Genomic DNA, 19,448 nt, shown 5'->3' with positions numbered 1-19,448 from the left:
TTCCGGCCGCACTCCATCCCACGCGACCCTTCCCGGTGAAAATGCGGGAAAACAAATCCAACCGAACATCAATCGGGTGGAAGGAAAAAAAACAACCTCAACCGGCACACGCGTCAATACGCAAGCCGGGGCGAAAATGACTCAACATCTGATTTATGACCCTTCGCACATTGAAAGGGAATAAAATGGAAAAGGACAGACATCCGGTCACGCTCCTTGGAGCACCGCCAAGCCCTGGTAAACCGAGGTGGGCCTCGTTTATGAGCTTCGCCCGTATGAGGTCCGTCCGGCTGAAGTGCGTTTGGAAATTCACGGCGACCGAAGCAGACCGAAAATAAAACTGCCACCAGCATGGCCACAAACTCGACCAGATAAAGTGTCCCGCTGTGGGTCCGAAAGAATGGACCGCTCGACTGGCACACGCTTTGGGTAGGCGTTAGCCAAGCAAAGAAAAACATCCCTCCCAGGCTGCGAATGGAACAGCGACCGGGAATAAATATTCTCGGGGCCCTTGACGTGTGGAAAAGCGACTCCATAATTCAAATCATCCTGAGCGGGATCAAAGGAGAACCCGAACCGTGGGGCGAAAACGAATGCGATACATTGCTACCTGTCACTGGACCGAAGCTGCATCTGTTTCCGTTTGCTATCGTTAAACATAAGCTATTTGCCATCCAAAAATATGCTACTCGCAAAACGATCCTGCGCCGCACCGTTCTGCAAGGTAGTTATGATTGTGTTTCTGCATGTGTCGACGGCTCCAAATGGAGAGAAATTAAGACCCTCAGGAAAACCTCCCTCTCACACATGGGGTGTTTATTTTCGGACCGGAATATTAATAAAAAGATAAAAGAATAAAACCTGGGAATGGTTTTCCTCCCTTGGCGCACGATTCTAGTTTTTTTTTACTGACACTCTTTTATCTTGTTTTGCTTTTTCACTGAACGGCACTTGTGAATTTTCTTCCGTAGAGAGTTGATTAATTTGCTGGTGGTGGAAAAATCAGATTACCATCGTTCAGCGAATGTCGGTGGAAAAGTTTTCCCGCGATCAAAGGTCGCCAAACTCTGGCGATCTCAATCCACCCAAGAGAATCGTGAACGATCCGGCCATGCGGGTGGTAAGGCAACACCCGATTGATTACGGTCATGTAAATCATCAGAATCCAGGGGTAAAATCAAAACATTCAATGAAAGGCTGTTTCGAAAAATCTTTTGCTTGAAAAGATAGCTTTTCGCGCACGCCAAGGTTATCTTGTATTTATGCTGGCATATGAGAATGAAAGCAAATAAATTATCACCGTCCAACAGGTGTTTACGTGGTATTGGAGGATCAGTTGTTAAGATACTGCCACGGGTGAAGATGAATATATTTTTTTACTAATCCAGCAAATCTTATTTAATCATAATATATTTATCATTTCACAATATATAAATATATATAATAATTTATCCGCTAACGAAGCATATCATTAAAATATGACATAAGTAGACTCGGTAAAATAATAAATCAATATTAAGCAAAATTGTAAGTCAAAAATTCATACATGATTTTATAAAATAATCATATTTTACAACAAGATTATTTACATTGCATGACAATGAAAATATGAATATTAAAACAACCTCCCGTTTTTCATACACAAGGAGCGTTAGAATTTCAGTGTTAAATGAAAATATTTACGACAGCAAGAATCAACACAAGAAATGTGTAAATATTTTATAAATAAAAACTATTTTCAACAAATAAACTTTGATGATGTTGAACAAATACTGAAAAGAAAAAAAAAGTTCAGCACTTTTGAGCCCGAGAAACAAACATTTCTACATCCTTCGCCCGTCACCTCTCGTAGCTGGCAGCGTAAATCAAAGTCAAGTTTTGCTTCGGGAAGCAAAAGTGCTTCTTCTGACAACATTCATCTCTTTTTAACGTGCGATTGCGTCAAAGAGTGGCTTGCATCAGAAACTGCACCAAAGCACATACAAAAAAAAACGTACAATGCATCTCTCGAATGCCGTGTGCCGATCCACCCGTAGGGCGAATTTTCTGCGAAACAGTGCCAACACAGTGTTTTAAAGGGCTATCATTTCTGCCATTTTTTTTTCTCAACATCCTCAAATATCCCAAACCTTTGCGCCAAAGGCAAACAGCCCCATCTGCATAGCAGGCGGTTGAAATAAAAACAAACTACGCATGATGTGTTGATTTATATTCTCATTGCACTAGCTTGACCGTGATTTGAATAAACAATGTGCCCTTCCTACCAAAACGGAACAGGGCGAAAAAAAAGTCATACCATCTAGCTGCACACGGCCAATGTCACTAGAAATTGTGCTAGTTTTCGGTGGCCACTTTTCGCAGCAGCATCTGCAATCGATATGAAATAGTACCGCATATTCTAGACCCGTCGGAAAACTCCACCCTCTGCGGAGATGGCTATGATACTAGCGGCATGATCAAACCCGACACGGAAAGGGAATACCTTTGAGCCATAGTATATGGGTGAAATAAAAAAAAAACTCCTACAGTGACCTAAAACCGGGTATGCAGACAAGAGACGACGTAATGATCTTGCTCTTGAGATGGAGGGAAATTTCAATAGGAGGGCTGTAAGGAAAAAGGAATGATTTTCAGCGATGCCACAGATGAGATGTGAGTGCAACTGTTCCTGCTGTTTTGAGTCTTTTTTTTTTGGCAGCGGTTCAAAGTCCCGGGCCTTGTCGATGACGTACCTTAAGGCATCAAGTACGCACACTGGATGATCTTGCGAATTTAAATTAAATAGTACAGCTTTAAAGGTTAAAATAATTCCTGGGAAAATGCAGTGGAATGTTTTTTGTCTAAATATTTCTTTTATATGAAATAGGGGGAATCACAACCTCAGAAGCTCTCCTACAAAAGTGTCAAAGCAATCAAACGAAAATCAAATGGTCATCCTAAAAGGACGAGCATTTTCCTACCCATGAATTGCCATCTTCATCCTAACCCAGTGTACGCGATGATAGTTTCAAACCGGTTAGTTTTGCATTCGTAAACGACGTGACGCAAAACAGTCAACGCCAACGGATAAATAATGGACGGGACGACGGCTACGTGTCGCAAGAACAATCATCCTGGGAACTCTATTATTGAGCACGGCCCAGGCCGCCTTGCGCAAGATGCGCTCTGATGAAATATTAGCAGGTGCTAATGCTGACCTTCGGGCTATGCAACCGCACCATCAGAGATGGGTTTTATTATTTATCCAAGTGCTGCGATGACTAACAGATGCATTCGAAGCGAATTCGACGGAGGGAACGTGAGCAGATGACAAAAGGATCAAGCTTTAGAATAATTCTATTCATACACCAACGAAATGGATTCCGGCAGCGTCACAGCGAAACTGGCTCAAAGCCGAACAGGGAAACCATTTCAAATTTATAACGCAATAAAATCTCGCTCCAAGCTAGAAGAAAATTTTAAAACATAAAAAACCGCCATAAAAATATAGAATTCCCAGCGGTTTCGCTGCACCCATATCCTGCGCATTGGATCTGCGATGAAAAACAATTTTTTCCGTTCTTTTATTGTGCAGCCATTATACACGCGGTTTCCGGCAACGTGAAGTACCTTGCGCCTCCATCAAGCTCGGCGATGGCCACCTGCCGATAAAATAAAGTCGCAGCTTTTTTTTTCTTTTCTTTCTCCTACAAGCCACAACCGCACCTAGCTGGACATTGGCGCAAAGTGAGCCATATAAATCAAATGGTTTATGGCGAGAAAGGAAAACAAGAGTTAAAGAACTTTCCGTTACGCCAGACAGTCACACACGCACACACACGCCGGAGTGCAACACTAAACGCCATTGCTACACGCGTGTGTTTTCCCTCACCGAAATTCGCCGACTCATTGCAAGAGCGCTCGGTGCCGATGGGTAATAAAATAGGAAACCGCACATATTACTGCCTCCTTGGCTGTGGGCCCCAAATTTACGACCGAACCGTGGTGATCGACGAGCTACAAATTAATCATTTCGGCCGCTCGCGGATCGGAAAAGGCTTGCACCCTCCCGGGAAAACCGAGAATATGAAACGACTCCTATCTCCAGGCGGCACGAGACCAGTGTACTGTAATGTGTCATCGTTGGTTCGCACCTCTATCCCTGTGGATGATCGGTCGGGATGTTAGGAAAGGAGTTTAGCAGACATACAAATGCCGCAAGAGGACATTCCGATATGAGTTAAATTCGTTTTTTTTTGCTTTTGCAAACAAGCAACGAAATGGTGGTGTGGAGATTAACTAGAAACAGAATTACACTTATTTCGCACGTCCTCGTGCCTGCTTTATGCCACGCTTATGACTTTCAAAATACAAGTGTGAATTTTATTCACACCAGCGAGCAGCCGGAAAATAAATGAGCTGTTAGAAAGTTTATCGGTATACTTTTGATTGCCTACAATGTGTTATGGTATGCAAAAAATTCGCTGATAAAAAAAAAGCATTAATATAGCGCCTTCATAAATGATGTGCTGAAAATTAGACAGTCTTTTGCTGCGATTTTATAAATTGCACCGTAGAGAGTAAAATCTAGCTAAACATATTTTATTTGGTTGATTGAAAAAATAGAGAATTTTGTTAAAAAACTGTATAAAAATAGAAAATATTTTAAAACCAAAGAAATATTTATATACTTTGGTATATACTACTGATAATACTCCAACTACCTTAATGAAAATGCAAAATCTAAATTCATTTATACAAGCTTGTTTTTACTAGCTTTAGCTCAATGTCATATGAGCTCGAAATAATAAATTACAAATTAAACAAATTAAAACCGCATTTGGCGGATTGAAGCTGATCGTAGCACCAGCTGATGAGAAACGCTAGCAAACAGACCCGACACGTTTACAAACATCAATCTGGCGGTCGTATTTCTGAAAATTATTTCCAAATTAATTATTTGCGTCAGGACCGTGCGCTCCAGAATCCCGCCGGCCATTTTTAAACCCCGTTCTCATAGCTCTAAGGAGCGATTGAAGTGTCTTATATACGAGAACAAAACAGCTAGAAGAAAATTTGACTGTCGCCTTATTTTGCCCAAGCAAACACAACGCACACTTTTTGCACAAGTAAAGGATTCATTTCTATAATTGAGATCGTGCTGTGATGTGTGAAAGTATTCCGCATTAGTAGCAAACTTGTGTCCCTGGCATCCGGACAGCTCATGCATACCTTCCAAATATCGAGCAAATGGAACGTTTTAGATAAATTGCATTAGCTCACCCCCATGCCGACCTGCGTCGGATGGCAGCCTAATGGTTTCATTTATTTAAATAAACTGAGCCATGATGATAAATTATTCGAAAACAATCCTAATGCCATCTAGTGCAAATTGTTCTCTCTCTCCACGTAGCCCAGCGTCACTCCTTGGCGGCTTGGTCGCATCCAGTTCACACCACGAGCATGATTTACACTGCATAATGCAAATTACCCTCGATGAACGGTGCACCACCATCTCTCGCCTGGACGCGAACGATCGACCGAACGGTGGTGTTGTTTAGGGCGATGAAATTAACCCAAAGCTGCACACTGCCCCTGAAACTCTCATCTTGTGGCATTCAACGCACCCAGTCGGCTAAGTAAATTGAGGCACGATGAGTGAAATATTGTGCCGTGCTCGAGCAAAATCGGCATGCCAGGCGGCCCGCTGAAATAACAAACATAGCACGAGGATGGCAAAAGCGCGCACCTTCTTTTTGGCAGCCTCAAATGTGAAAGCAGCGTCAAACTTGTTGCTGCTGCGCAACGGCTGCGAATTATTACAAATAGTGTGATTCTGCCACACGCTTTCCACACACATCCACATTTTGCCACACGGAAAGTGCATTTTCGGCTAACCGAAACGGTGTGAAAAGCGAAATAATTTTCCGGCACCGTAATCATCGCACCCATCCAGAGATGGATCCATCTCCGCAGCTGTGTCACATTTGCAACTGTACACGATGCGGTTTGGGTGTAATTTAAATCTATAACACGTGAAAATTAATTACTGCTTGGGTGCGAACTAATTGCAGAAAAGAAAAACGAACGACAAGCCGACAGAATGTAACATTATAATGATTGTTTGCCTGTAGCGGAGTTAGCAGTTAATCGAGTTTTTGTATGAAAAGTAAGTAACAAAATCTTTTATTGTAGAATAAAAATAATTATTATATTCAAAACAAATTTTCATCGCCTATTTATTGAGAAAAAGAAAACAATATTAAAAAAAACATTCAATTAAAAAAAATATAATAAAAACAACATGGCACGTGCACAATTCATGGCACCATGCCGAGGAAAAAAGAGATCTTTAGAGAGAATAAAACACCTGCAAATGAATCCACCGTCACGTTTATCATCATTACCACAAAAACTTTCAAAAAGGATGTCGCGTCTCGTTTGTGATAAGTCAATCTCGTGGGGAAACCATCCGTTTCGATGCTTTACCATGCTTACTCACAGACAAGACCGCAACAAGACAGCTTCCTGCCAACCAGCTGTTTATCAACGATCCTCAAACTTTGCGCATGCATCCCATCGAAATGCCATCGTGCCGCCAGAAATACCACTACCGGGAGTGATAAAAATGTAGAAAATAACACAACTAAAATAAAAACGCACCCGTGCGCCGGTAGCAACACGAGCGAAGGTATTTTTAGCAAAAAGAAAGGAAGAGAAAAACCTTCACATTTGGCCACACTCGTGCTGGCGCCGGTGGACAGGGGGAAGACGAGCAAAAAAAAAAAGCGATCAGATTTATCAGTTACAGCAGCAGAATGGAGCGAACAACAGGCTTAATAATAGACATAATGGGCATTTTCTTTTGAATTTCACAACCGCTTTAGTGCATTGCTCATGATAAGCGGGTAAATATTGCCACAAGATAAACTAAACGCCGTGATGCAGTCACGTGAATAGCGCTGAGAAAATGCATGTAGTTAAAATTGAGATAAAATTTCCATTTTACGATCCTGTCTTAGTTTCGCAGATAACAGGCGCATACTAGACAGAAAAATGCAACTTCTACATTTCATGGATCGGCGACCCCATTTAATGACGCTCCGGTATTCGCCCACACAAACGGAGATGAGGATTAAAACGAAACAAACTCGTCCGTTGGCGGCTCGTGAAATGTCTCGTGTCGCGTGTTCCCTGCGGACTTAGAGCGAATCGGGCAGAGATTAGGGAAAACTGTCCGTCCGACAGAAAGAACCAGTTGCCCACGCTTTCACCCGTCTGCAACTCCTTTGCTACGGTTCGTGGCGTGTGGAAATGAAGCAAGCCCGCATCGAGTTGAAGGAAGCGTAAAAATACGTATACAAAAATACCCGTACATAATTTGTGATGAAACCGTGAAAAGGCGCATAAATTTCGGGACGAGCCTCTCAGAGTTTTCACACACAATGATAATGATGGCGCTGTTCTCATTCGACGGATGAGTTATTTTTTATTTTTTGTTTTTCATCACCTAATTCAAATAATCGAATAAAAATGTAACAGAAGCGTGAAGCTGTTAATGAACAATATTATGAGTATGTAAAAAGAAAAAAAAAACATATTTTTGGCTTGCGTTATTATGACAATGATGTTTTGGAACAAATTGGTTTTTCCAAGCGAGTGCCATTCTAAGAACCACTGCTCACTTGATGGGGATTGCTGGACGATGGAGAAATATAATATCACTCACAAAATCCTTCCTCGACAAACTATAACTACATGAGAGCTGTATTCAAAATTCAGGAAGCAAAAGGTCGCCGAAAATAGGTCGCACATGATGATGATTGCCACAGCAGGCAAAGTTCACCGGAGCAAAACGAGCAAAAAAAAAAGATTTGTCCGACTTGGAGCTTTTCTTAGCTCCTTCATTATGCATGCATTATTCACCTAGAACCGGAGCCTACGGCAATGGGGAAATCCCTCGAAACTAATCCCACTGGAATCGCAAATGTCACACCGGAGCCTGAGTGGGTAAAGTTTTAAGCTCTCTCTTGGCTCGATGACAACCACCCACAAAACGCCCATGCGGGTCCGGTGAAAAGAGTGCACGAGTGTTTTATTGATTTTCATACACATACCGGGTCCCGGTGGGTGAGGTCCGTCCACACCTGGACAGCGCGGCCAAGGACTACCGAAGTGGAAGGCTACAAGGGCTTCCCATTGATTTAAACGGATAAGGGACGGATAGCATGCTAATAATGCATACCACCACAGGGACAGCGTCGAAGCGGGGGTTAAGTGAAGGATAACGAACAGGATAATGGCTAACCTCTCGCTTCCTCGGGCTGAATAATCGATGAAAACGCACATACTTTGTGCGGGTGGCGTGTATCAAGGGGCTATCGCTTTTATGTTTTAATAACTCTCGCATCAAACAGGTAACTATTTAGTGCAAATATTCAAGCTTGTAACAGCAACAGGTGGTAAGGCAAAAAAAATTGCTATTGCTTTCGCTAACGCAACACCTCACCATTTGTCGATCGAAGTCAGAAGCCATAAAACAACCCAATAATACACCAAACCCTGTCTATTGTATATTTACCTATTAAATTAATTCCATCGGCAAGGTTGCCACGTTTTTAATTGAAAACGGTCACTTCAGCAAGCACCTTTTAATCGCGTAAACAACACAACGCCTAGCTACCGGTCGGGAAACGCCACGGTTCAGATTCCGGGGCGTGATTACCAAATCCCTACGGACTACTGAAAGCCCGTGTGTGGCCCACCAGCGCTGGGGCTATCCGATGTTAATGTAAACACCGCCCCTGGCCGCAGGACAAACACAACCGCCCATATCGGTTGGGGCTGCCACCGGATGTCAAACCAACACACGCACGCGAAAGAATCGAGGATTCGGTTGGTGCGTACGGTCCTCGATTTCGCCATTTGCGCAACATTTCCCGGCACTCCTGTCGGAGGGTATACGGTGAGCACGTGAATCCCGGCGTGGCTGGGCTCCGGTATCGAAGCCCGGGCTGGGTCGAGCATGTATTAATGCGAGAACGGCACGTCCTTGCCGGGACCGGCGCGAAAATCCCTTGCAATCGACCGCATCCTCGTGGGGAGCTACGTGTGCGTCGGTTCTCGGGTGGGGTTGCTCCCCGGCTAATTCCGGCACCACTGTTCGCGGCCCAGCATAACCTTCCGGTCTTGGTGTTGGTTTGGTAGAATACAACTGGACGCAACTGCGCATGGACGCCACCGGTAGCGTGGTTTTTGGAATGTTTGTAAGCAGCTATTCGCTTTTTTTGTGTTCTATGATTGTAGATACTAACCCAAGGGTGAAGGTGAACTGTGGTTACGATTTTGGAGTAACCAAGAACGTAGTCCCAGCATGAAGATTGTGTAATTGACGGGATTCGTGGTCCACATACATTCACCACGTAGCCACGTTACCCTAATGAGATTATTATGATTTCATCATACCCCCCCGTGTTCCAAAGTAAAATGATTTCTTTGAAGTGTTATATCATGGATCTTTGCTGATTCGCTAACACGAGTGAAATGCAGTGGTGCCATCGGTTGTAACAAATTGTAAATTCTTAACTGGAGTGTTTGGAAAGCATGTAATAATAAATATTTGATTTTATAATGCTTACCATTTAATGCAGTAACCGATAGGAAAGGTAGGCAATATCGGCTTCCACAGCAAACCAACTCGTTCGGTGTATGTTGATAACGTTTGTTGCGGTTGCTGTAATTGCTATTGCACACGTTCATTCGACTGTAACACTGATTTTACGGTAGGCCCTGTGGCGGACTATTTTTTCCACAATTCATACACGAACGAGGAGTAAAATGCACCATCATCGCAGAGCATACTTTGCATGCGGTTTGTCCGGAACATGTGGCAAAGCAGAAAAACGATGAAACCGCAGCCGGTTGCATCACATACGCACAGAACACGCACTCTTATCCACTGTGGCACCTGCTGCAACTCAAGCACGACTGCGTACAAAAGCTGAGATTAACGGTATCACATCAAAATTGCACAACCGATTTAAAAAATCAATTTTAAATTCTTTGTTGGAGAGCACATAGACACAAAGCAATTCGCCGATGCTCCGGTGCAACATTAGCATGCTTCTTCATTTTTCCTTGTGCAAATTTGTATCACTAAAGGAATCCAGGGAACTTTTTCTTCCAGACAGACGGCACAACGCAGATGAAGCTGATTTCTTGTCAACAGGTGAATTTAATGTAGCTTACAGTTAATAGAATTTAAATGCAGCATTGTTGGCAGTTTTGTAAACAATTTTTCTCGAACAATTTCAATTCCATCAAATATATATTCTGGTGTGTGAATTTTAAGTATAAGTAATACTAAGAACATTGATTTCGTTTCTAACCTTAGTTCTTTGCTTGTCGGGAACACTTATTATAAAAGTACGGATTTTGAATTGATTCTACATTGAACAAATTACAAACTTTCTTCACTCAAAAACACCGACTGCAGCAATAGCGCATACGCATACACTATTTGACACACAGCAAACGTCAAATATAATATTTATGTAATTTATTGAAATTGTATTTCTGTCAAATTCGAAATCGTTAAAAAATAGCTCAAAATAACTCTTGAAATAAAAGAACTTAAACAAATAAAACATTATGAATTTTGTATTTTTATGACCCTTCCGTTATCAAAAATTGATAAATCTTTATAAGCAATATTCCCAGCATTTATGCGTTTGGTGTCATCAAAAGTTTCAAATATGAACAATAAGGCAATGAATTTACTTAAGTTTTAAAAAATATATTACATGTATTATAAAATTACATAATTGTAACATTCTGCACTTAAAAATTAACTAAACGAATCGAAAGACTTTCAGAATCTACGCACGGTAGACTGCATGCCAAGCGCTTGTTTGTGATTATCTTCCGGAATTCGCACAAGCAGCGTGCTCTTCTGGCCAGTCTGCCACATCACACCGTTGTCGTCAATGATGCACGTTTCAAGGTTCAGCTGCCATTGACCACCCAAACTAACCGGACCGCCGTTGAACGTGTGGGCGGTATTGTTCAGAGCGATGAGAAAGCTTCCACTTAGGAAGTCCCGATGCGGCTTCACGACCTGCGTTAACGTAGTGCTATCCGAGAGTAGCTTAACATCATTCGGCCGGGAAGTCATGAGGGTAGAATTCAGCGTCAACTGAATGCTGTTGATCGCCCGAAACAGGGACGGTGTCCGACCGTAGTGCTGAATGACGCCTTCCACCTTCACCACAAGATGGCTGTTTGGTTGCACGAACACCGGTTCGCCGGTTGCACGTGGTTGCGGCGTAAGCGCCAGCTTGACGGAGGTATTCTGTAGCACCTGGAAGAAAAACCGCGGCGTGCAATGGGACGATCGGACGACCGTTTCGATCTGCTTCATCATCATATCCGTGTGTTCGTGGGTGAGTGTCTTCGTACCACCAGGAACCTCGGCCGGAATTGACTGTAGATGCAAAAGCACCGTTCGGCAAACGGCCAACAAATACCGCGTCTCTGGGTGGCTCGTTTGCGGTGCGATTTTGGAAGATTCTGAAGGATTGATGAAGGATATCGTTTCAATCGACAGCTGCAACGTGGCACACAGATGCTGCACCGCCTCCAGGTGCTCCAGTGTACCCGGGTCTGCATCGAACGAGTTCTTGTACAACCGCCCATACGCGTCCTCGCAGTTTTTCAGCAGCTTCACGTGTTTGCGCAGCTGGTTCGTAATGTGGCCGTACTTTTGCAATGGATCGCGACAGTTTTGGGCGAGTGTTTGTGAAATTTCCGACGGCGGTGTAATGCACAGCGTGTTCCGCGTGATCACGATGCTGTGCAACACCTCCAGGAAAATGCACCGCAACCGGATCAGTTCCGATTGGAACGCAAGGGGATGCTGGGGCGATGAGCTCGCCTTGAGCGTCGACAGTGCGATGCAATACAAGTTAATGGCTTTCTCCAGCCGATCGATTAGGGAAAGGAAGCCGGTTCCGGATGTTCCCGCTTCCCGTTTAATGTGCTTTTGGGCGAGTGTCTCGTACTCTTGGCCGTGATTCAAAATGCACTCCGCCTTCGAGATTTGACTAAGTGCGACAAGATAAAAGTGCAGATGTTCCAGCGAAATGTGCTTCGAAAGCTTTTCGTAAATCATCGCGGCTAGAAAGTGCTGCCCATAGCGAGAAGCCGATCGCGCGATGCGATATTGCGTCCAGGGGTTGGTGGTCTGTAACACCTGCAGAAAGATCCCAATCACGTCGTCCGGCATGAAGGATCCCAACATCGCCTGCATGCAGATCGCTGCCAGAAGCTCCACGATGTTCGTTCGCTCTTTATCCAACTCTCCGCCGGTTTTAGAGAGCGATTCTAGTTTCCGTAGCATATGCTGCATTACAGCACTGAAAGGACTCGCACCAGCCGACTGTTGCTCGTAGAAATCGGTCGAAATGCTCACGTTCGAACAGATCGCTCCTAGCGCTTCGCAGATCAGCTTTGAATGGCCCGCGGTCGATGATGAATGCTCTTCGCTCAGCAGTTCGGCGATCATTTCGGCAAAGCTTTCACCAAACTCGCGGCTCGTCTTGGACAGCTGCACACCACACTTCAGGTACAAGCGGAAGTCCTTGAGCGACGCCTTGTTCTGCAGCGACGATTGGATGAGAAACTCCAGATGCATATCCAGGTATTCGAGCACCTGAACCGGCGGAGGGATGTTTTCCGTGTGGCAATAGGTGATGAGGCTGGTCAGAATGGTCATCGCTCGACCGCCACTTTCGTTCTCCATCAGCAGGCAATTCTTACACACGTCCAGCATCTGCTGCTGCTCCTCGTTCAGCATCGTGTGGCAAGTATGAGGGCATTTGGTCAACGTGAGGATCACGTGTAGCGCCATATTCTGGTTGCTGCATTGCACCGTCAGCTGCAGCAGCCTGCTGATGGCGGTTTTGGGCCACAGATAGGCGCCCTTTTCGGCCAGCTTTTTCAGCGACATTAGTACGGTTGATTGGACGCGTTTGCGCGGATCTTGCAGATACTGCAGCAACAGATCCACCTGATCGGGTATGTCCACCAACGTGGCACAGGACAGCTGGGAAAGCGAACGAATGATTTCCACCACAAACTGCTCGGACGGGTACTTAGGTAGCAGATCCGCACAAAGGGCCCGCACTAACGCGGCCGTACTTGCATCGTGGTGCATGTGACGCAGCACGGGAATAAGGTGCAGTTTCATGTTGACCGGAGTTTGTAAACTCTCGATCATGGACGCCACTTTCGAGCACATGCCAACAGCAAACGTCTTGGACTGGGCGGCAAACTGGACGCTGGCGAAAATGGCTGCTTCCACCTCGACCATATCGTGGCTATCAAGCGCCATGCGGATCGCGTGGTGCACGTGTTGCTTTTCTGAAATTACGAACGCAACGGCTCCGAGGTTGCGCAGCGTTAGGGCACGTGCTACTGGATCGTTCGAGTGAATCACCATGAAGATGCGCTTCAGGAACTCGTCGATGTTAAGTATCTTTTCTAGGTGCTTTTCGCTCTGCTGACATACACGTAGGATCCATAATCGCGAAAGATTTGAACCAATACGAAAGAACTCGGCCAGCTTTAGAAAGGACGAGTTGATCAGGATGGGGAAGGGATATTTTTCAAACAGTTTTGGGTACCGGATGATGGCTTCACACTGGTCTCCGATTTTGATTGACCGAAGGCCCTTATCTAGCTCGATGAGAACGGAATTGGGATCTCCATCGGACTCGTTGAGAAAGTTCTCGTTAAAACTGTTCACACGTACGCTTATCATTGCAAAAACTTCCCAAATTCCGCTGAAAATTTAACTTATTTTGCCTAGTTTTGCCGACGCTTTTGCAAAGTGTATCAAAACAATCTTTCCAGCACCGCTTGATCTGTCAAATATGTGAAGCATTATTTTTTTTCGAATTAGTACAAAAAAATTAAAACTATTGTAATTTAGTATATTTTTCAATGCAAAACTTTATAGAAAATTAAAAAACAGAAACAAAACATCATAAAGCAACGCGAAGTAATTTTTTCTTGATTTTGAATAACTATAATTTATGAATAACAATAGTGACAATCGTATGTATTCCACGTAAGTGTCAAGAGCGTTCATTTTGGCCCAACCTTGCTTCATCGGTGTTCTTTCCATAATTTTTCCGAATGATTAGTAATGTTTTTATTTTGTTTGCGAGCGTTATTATCGTTCGCTGTGTGATTAAAGTGTTTTGTTCGGTTTTAAATCCATAAAAACGTTTCGTAAAACGACTTTTGTTAGAATGCTACTACGCCCAGCGTTGCAGTGAGGTAAATGCTAAAATTGTATTGTACACTCGTAATTATTTCGCGCGTCGTTCATCCAGATAAAAGATGTCCAACTATCAGCTGCACGCGAACGATACGACCATTTCGATACCTCGAATAATCACGGTCGACAGTGTAAATTACTACGAAATTCTAGTAAAATGCGGTCAGGTGATGTGGACGGTCAACCATCGGTTTCGCGACTTTGCCGAGCTGCACGACCGCCTCGTCGCGGAACGGGGCGTATCGAAGGACAAACTTCCGCCAAAGAAGGTGCTCGGCAACAAGAGCCCTTCGTTTCTCAAGAAACGGCAGGAGGCGCTGGAGCAGTACCTGAAAGAGATGTTCATATTTCTCAAGGTGACCATGCCGCGGGAGTTTGTCGAATTTCTCGACTTCCACCGGTACGACATCATCTTCATAGTGCAGCATCTCGCAAGCTCGCTGTTTTTGCGCGGTGATGCGTTTTTGGCCAAGTCGAAAAAGTACGGCTTCTCGGTGCTAGAGCTGCACGCCATCAGCGAACGGATGCAGTTACCTTGTCCGGCGACGGAAGCGGCGTGTAGCAACTACAACTTTTCTCACATACTCGACTTTTGCGCCCAGCTGGAGACTATCATCGTGCTGCCAACAAAGAATAGCCTGCCGACAATTCTGTACGACGGTGATACGGATAAGTACATTCCGCACGCGCTCCACAAACCGATCGGCAGCAGCAATCTCATTCCGGTGCAGCTTCGGTACGAGTTGATCGCGTTCAAGGTGTTGCGCAATCTCATTATTTACGGTGTTCCGACGGAAAACATTCAAAATATAGGTCAGTGTTATCTACAGCCTCAGTGTGCACTTGAATGATACCAAGCACATATTTTAATGAATTGTATGATAAAATTAACGACAAACTTATCTCTCTACATGCACAGGTGCCTTGCGTGAAACGCTCTCAAGGATAGAAGTGTACAAAAGCGAAACCAAGCAAATCTGCCAAATTGCACTGTGTGATAATGTCCACAAGGACGCAGCCGAGGAGGAGCTTGATAAATTAAAGGTAAGTGAGTAGCGTAGATTAAAAAAATGGTTTATCTAATTAGCGGGTTGATTTTCAGCAATGGAAAACCCTCCGGCACGCGGTGTTTAAAGACAACCAGCTGACGGTCATCGACCGGACGATAAGGCTGTTTCCGAGCTTGAAGGATCTGGTACTGGATAAGAACAAGCTGGAAAGCATCGCCCATCTTAGCCACTTGAACAATCTGCAGGTGCTTAGCCTGCGCTGCAATCGAATAGCACAGTGTCCGAACTGGCACGTGCAGCTGGGGAATTTAGTTACGCTAAACCTATCGCAGAATCGTATCCGCCTGCTGGAAGGTCTTGCCAAGCTGTACTCGCTGGTGAATCTCGACTTGAGCTGCAATTTGATCGATGACATAAATGAAATCGACTACATAGGCAACCTTCCGTTGCTGGAGAATTTGCGACTGTTAGGAAATCCCGTGGCCGGCGGAGTTGGTAAGACATTCGGAAGCGTAATGCTACCATCGGCTGATTGCATGCTCTATCTGTCCGCCAGATTATCGGGCACGAGTTCTTTCGAGGTTCGGCGATCGTCTACAGGAAATATACCTGGATAATGAGAAGGGCAACCACACGGAATACGACATGGCGCTCGTGCTGGCGGCTCTACGAATATCGGCCCAAAAGTCGCAACGTAAACTCCACAGCCTGCTGGACGCTAGTTCAGTGACCCAGAGTGCTGAAGGGGATGCTGTTGTGGCAGCGACAGTCGAAGAGGCCAGCTCGAGCAAAGCGAACAACAGATGAAATTACGCTACATTCCTGGATGAGCGAAAAATCATCCTTGGCTATGAATATATGTGCCGAGATTGTCTGTATGGGGGTTCATTTAACGTTTTTTTATTTTGTAGCATACGTACCGCGAAGGTAGTTGCCAGAAGGAACAGAGAGTTTAGTGTATGTTTGTATGCAGTTGGTAATAATATTTTCTCCCAGATATCTTGGACGGATAGCATCACAGCAAAGCTGCGCTGAACTACCTTAGATATTAAACCTATCGTTGACCAGAACGCAAACTGTTCAGAAGATTTTGTTTTGTGCAAAAAAGTGGACAATTACGCATGTAACAAGTGCGTTTATGATGCAATATAAGAGAGCTATATATGTACCATGTGTGATTTTTATTTTTATTAATAATTAGGTTCTTAATAGGCTACGTGAGAGCTCAAAATGTGAGCCTGGGCTTTCTCTATGGATAATGGATGCAACCCGCGTCTTATTTGGCTAGGGAAATATAATCACCAGACGCGGAGGATTCTCTTAAAGGAAGAAATAGGAATCCTGCCCTGCTGAAATGAAACTTCGAATGAATACTGCTGAATCAAAATTAAACGAGGTAAGGTCCACACGCAACGCTAATGAGAGAAAAAATTCAGTTACCACGGTATACTAATTAATACAATATGAGCTGTGTAATCCACTCAATTTCGAGCGAAAGATTTCTTTACTTGATTTGAAGCATAACTAGTTTTGTTCCTCTTGTGGTTGATTACCTTTTGCAACACATGTTTAGTGATTAATTGAATCGAAAGTAAATTTAAAAAAATCCCTCACGATTTCGGTGTATATGCTTAAAGCGTTCACTGAAACTTATAACACACATAAAACCACACCTTAAATCAAATTTTTATCGTGTATAAACAACTCTATGATATTATTACTTCAGGTGACAACAATTCTTTTAACGTAATTTTCCCATCTAGGAGCTGATTCAAGTGCCATTTATACTCATTATCCATCTCCTGTGCTGTTTTGACCGTGTGCGCTTCCAAACACCTAGTTACAAGTTTGCAAGAAGGGAGTGTTTCTCTCAATCGGCGCTCCAAGTACGCCAACGGTTCAACTCCTTCTGGTAGCCGTTTATATATGATTTTTGTATCGTCCAGCTCGAGTACCTTGAGCGAGGGGAACAGTTTTGGTAAATGCTTAAAGTTACACCGCAAAAAAAAGCTGTTCCGCAGGACCAAGCGCTCCACGGCTGGCATTGGCACACAGAAGTCCCATGGGCGCGTTTTGGGTTTCATCCAGCTCAGGCGCAGGATGCGCAAATTCACTAGGGCAGGCAACGAACGAAAGTGTTTTCGGATGTCTTCACAGACGGGTGCACCGGTACTCAGCTTGAGTTCCAAGTCTTCGAGCATTAGCATATGTTGGCAGATTTTGGTCAGCCGCGAATCCATGCTGTACTTAAACCGACGTACGTTCGAGAGCCCGCCATCAATGCGCAAACAGGTACCGCTGTTCACGATTTCTAAATGTGTCAGTTGCGGAAAGTCGACCTTTCGCAACCGAGAGCCATCGACGAGGCTGCAGTTTTTAAGCCGTAAGAACTGTTGGGTATGAAAAAAAGAGAAAATACAATACATCAGAAGCAGGGTTTTGTCACATGGATTAAGCCGATCGAGTCATACCTTTAACTGCTTCAGCTGCAATATCCGCATGAACAAATCACGTGGAAATGCGACATCACGAATGGTTAGTCTGGCCAACGTGCCGGCTCCAAACAGACAAACAGCACGAAATAATTTGAACGTAATCTTGCTGCTGTCGAGGCAAAGATCCTCTAGCAGCGGGGCGGCCTTAATAAACCGTTCGGCAGACAACTCATCACTACGGGTGTTGCGTTCGGGTGAGTCTTGGGCAACACCACATCGCTTTATATAGAGCTTTTTAAGCTTTGGAAACGGAAAAGTTAATGTTTGTTCCATGGCGCGTTCAAAATGGAACATAACTTTCAGTTCGACTAGTTGATGGCTGCAGGACATCAGCGATGAAAGATCATAATCATTGTGAAGTTGGATGGAGAGCTTCTTTAGCTTGGGGAGGTTCAACACGAAGTTATATGAATTGGCAAAATATTCCCATGCCAAAGATTCTAAGCCCTCGTGCCGAATGACCCACTGTGGCGCATCTTTGGCAGGCACATCATATTTGGCGAAAGGAAGTACGGTGAGAATAAGTTCTTTCAGGTCCTTCATCATATTCAATTGATCGCCAATAAATCGGCGCAATCGATCGAAAGAGGATTTGAAATGCAAAATTGTAATCGGTAACTCTGCAGAAAAGATAAATTCTTCCACGATCGGACGAGGTTCTTCATCCGGCGGTAAAGGTATGTCGAGTCTCATCTGCTTTCGAACCTCTTCGAATTGTTCGCTGTCCGGATCGATTATAGAACCGCAATCGTGAAACTCACAGTGCAACACATTTTTTAGATATGTTTGAATTGACTTATCGAGAGGCATTCCCAGCCAGTGGCTGAGATTATACTTTATGCGTTTTGCGAATGTCTCAGTCCACAAGATTGCATTCCATCGTTTGCAGACCAGTGTGCACTCCATGCGCATTTCATAATCCAGCATTTCGAAGATATCGCATAAGATCTAAAAATAAACAAATATTACTTGCCATCATTTTCGTCGGAATAGATCATGATTTACCTCATACGGTAGCAGGTCTATGTAACATTCTTCGGTATGTTCCTCTTCAACCTGGGTTGTTTCAGTTTCGGCTACTTTTCGCCTCTTAGCAGATGGCTCACCTTCAGCCATTTCAATTTAAAGTTCTCATACATTCACAGAAACGTCCAGAAAGCGGATTTGAACTTTTTCTGTAAATGAAGCATAATCACAATATATTAGCAACACAATTTGTGTTTCACGATCGAGTTGCAACGGATTGGTTTACCTCCCACTAACTACTGGTGAGTACACGTAAATTCATTTCAACACATTTTGATGGGATGAACATGTGACAACTTAAGATCTGTAAAAAGTATAATAAGTAGAGAAATATCATGCGTTGTTATCATAACTAAAATCCAACCACAAAGCTATTGAGCTAGAGTTATCTCCTAGCTTTAATGGTTTATTAACGAATAATTTTAAAACGAAGTGGACGACATATTATATGAAGAGAATACTAATCTAAACTAAATTTAAAGAATACATTGATTTCAAAATTCGTTAAAACTTTAAATCGCGAGGCACGTTTCCCTCCAAGGCAACTTTGCGCGTTATGAAGCTGAGGTGTAAATATTTACAGTATCCTGAGTGACA

General features: G+C 43.9%; 3 protein-coding genes across 3 annotated transcripts; 1 reads left to right on the top strand and 2 right to left on the bottom strand.

Annotated features, from left to right (window-relative positions):
* Positions 1 to 10,768: 10,768 nt before the first annotated feature.
* LOC128720554 (integrator complex subunit 7) lies at positions 10,769 to 13,798 on the bottom strand. Its single transcript, XM_053814228.1, has one exon. It carries the CDS (start codon positions 13,796 to 13,798, stop codon positions 10,850 to 10,852), a length of 2,949 nt encoding a protein of 982 aa, XP_053670203.1. The 3' UTR covers positions 10,769 to 10,849.
* A 584-nt stretch (positions 13,799 to 14,382) lies between these two features.
* On the top strand, positions 14,383 to 16,482 carry LOC128720121 (nischarin). Its single transcript, XM_053813767.1, has 4 exons — positions 14,383 to 15,133; positions 15,240 to 15,364; positions 15,423 to 15,825; positions 15,887 to 16,482. The coding sequence occupies exons 1-4, from the start codon at positions 14,383 to 14,385 to the stop codon at positions 16,135 to 16,137; spliced, it is 1,530 nt and encodes a 509-aa protein (XP_053669742.1). The 3' UTR covers positions 16,138 to 16,482.
* Positions 16,483 to 17,036: 554 nt separating this feature from the next.
* Positions 17,037 to 18,941, bottom strand: LOC128728459 (uncharacterized). The gene is made up of 3 exons (XM_053822089.1): positions 18,831 to 18,941; positions 17,802 to 18,773; positions 17,037 to 17,720 (listed from the first exon to the last, which is right to left on the bottom strand). Exons 1-3 carry the CDS (start codon positions 18,939 to 18,941, stop codon positions 17,037 to 17,039), a joined length of 1,767 nt encoding a protein of 588 aa, XP_053678064.1.
* Positions 18,942 to 19,448: the final 507 nt, after the last annotated feature.

The sequence above is a fragment of the Anopheles nili genome, chromosome 2, assembly GCF_943737925.1.
Source record: "Anopheles nili chromosome 2, idAnoNiliSN_F5_01, whole genome shotgun sequence".
Taxonomy (NCBI): Eukaryota; Metazoa; Arthropoda; class Insecta; order Diptera; family Culicidae; genus Anopheles; species Anopheles nili.
Note: the sequence above shows the minus strand (reverse complement) of the source record. Positions and strands in the feature narration are given on the sequence as shown.

What these genes read in the sequence shown, in the direction of transcription:
- LOC128720554 (XM_053814228.1), bottom strand. Translation starts at nt 13,798, where the DNA reads ATGATAAGCGTACGTGTGAACAGTTTTAACGAGAACTTTCTCAACGAG.
- LOC128720121 (XM_053813767.1), top strand. Translation starts at nt 14,383, where the DNA reads ATGTCCAACTATCAGCTGCACGCGAACGATACGACCATTTCGATACCT. An exon ending in GGAAAACATTCAAAATATAG is followed by an intron (nt 15,134 to 15,239) that starts GTCAGTGTTATC and finishes CTACATGCACAG; the next exon opens with GTGCCTTGCGTGAAACGCTC. An exon ending in AGGAGCTTGATAAATTAAAG is followed by an intron (nt 15,365 to 15,422) that starts GTAAGTGAGTAG and finishes GTTGATTTTCAG; the next exon opens with CAATGGAAAACCCTCCGGCA.
- LOC128728459 (XM_053822089.1), bottom strand. Translation starts at nt 18,941, where the DNA reads ATGGCTGAAGGTGAGCCATCTGCTAAGAGGCGAAAAGTAGCCGAAACT. An exon ending in TAGACCTGCTACCGTATGAG is followed by an intron (nt 18,774 to 18,830) that starts GTAAATCATGAT and finishes GTTTATTTTTAG; the next exon opens with ATCTTATGCGATATCTTCGA. An exon ending in TGCAGCTGAAGCAGTTAAAG is followed by an intron (nt 17,721 to 17,801) that starts GTATGACTCGAT and finishes CATACCCAACAG; the next exon opens with TTCTTACGGCTTAAAAACTG.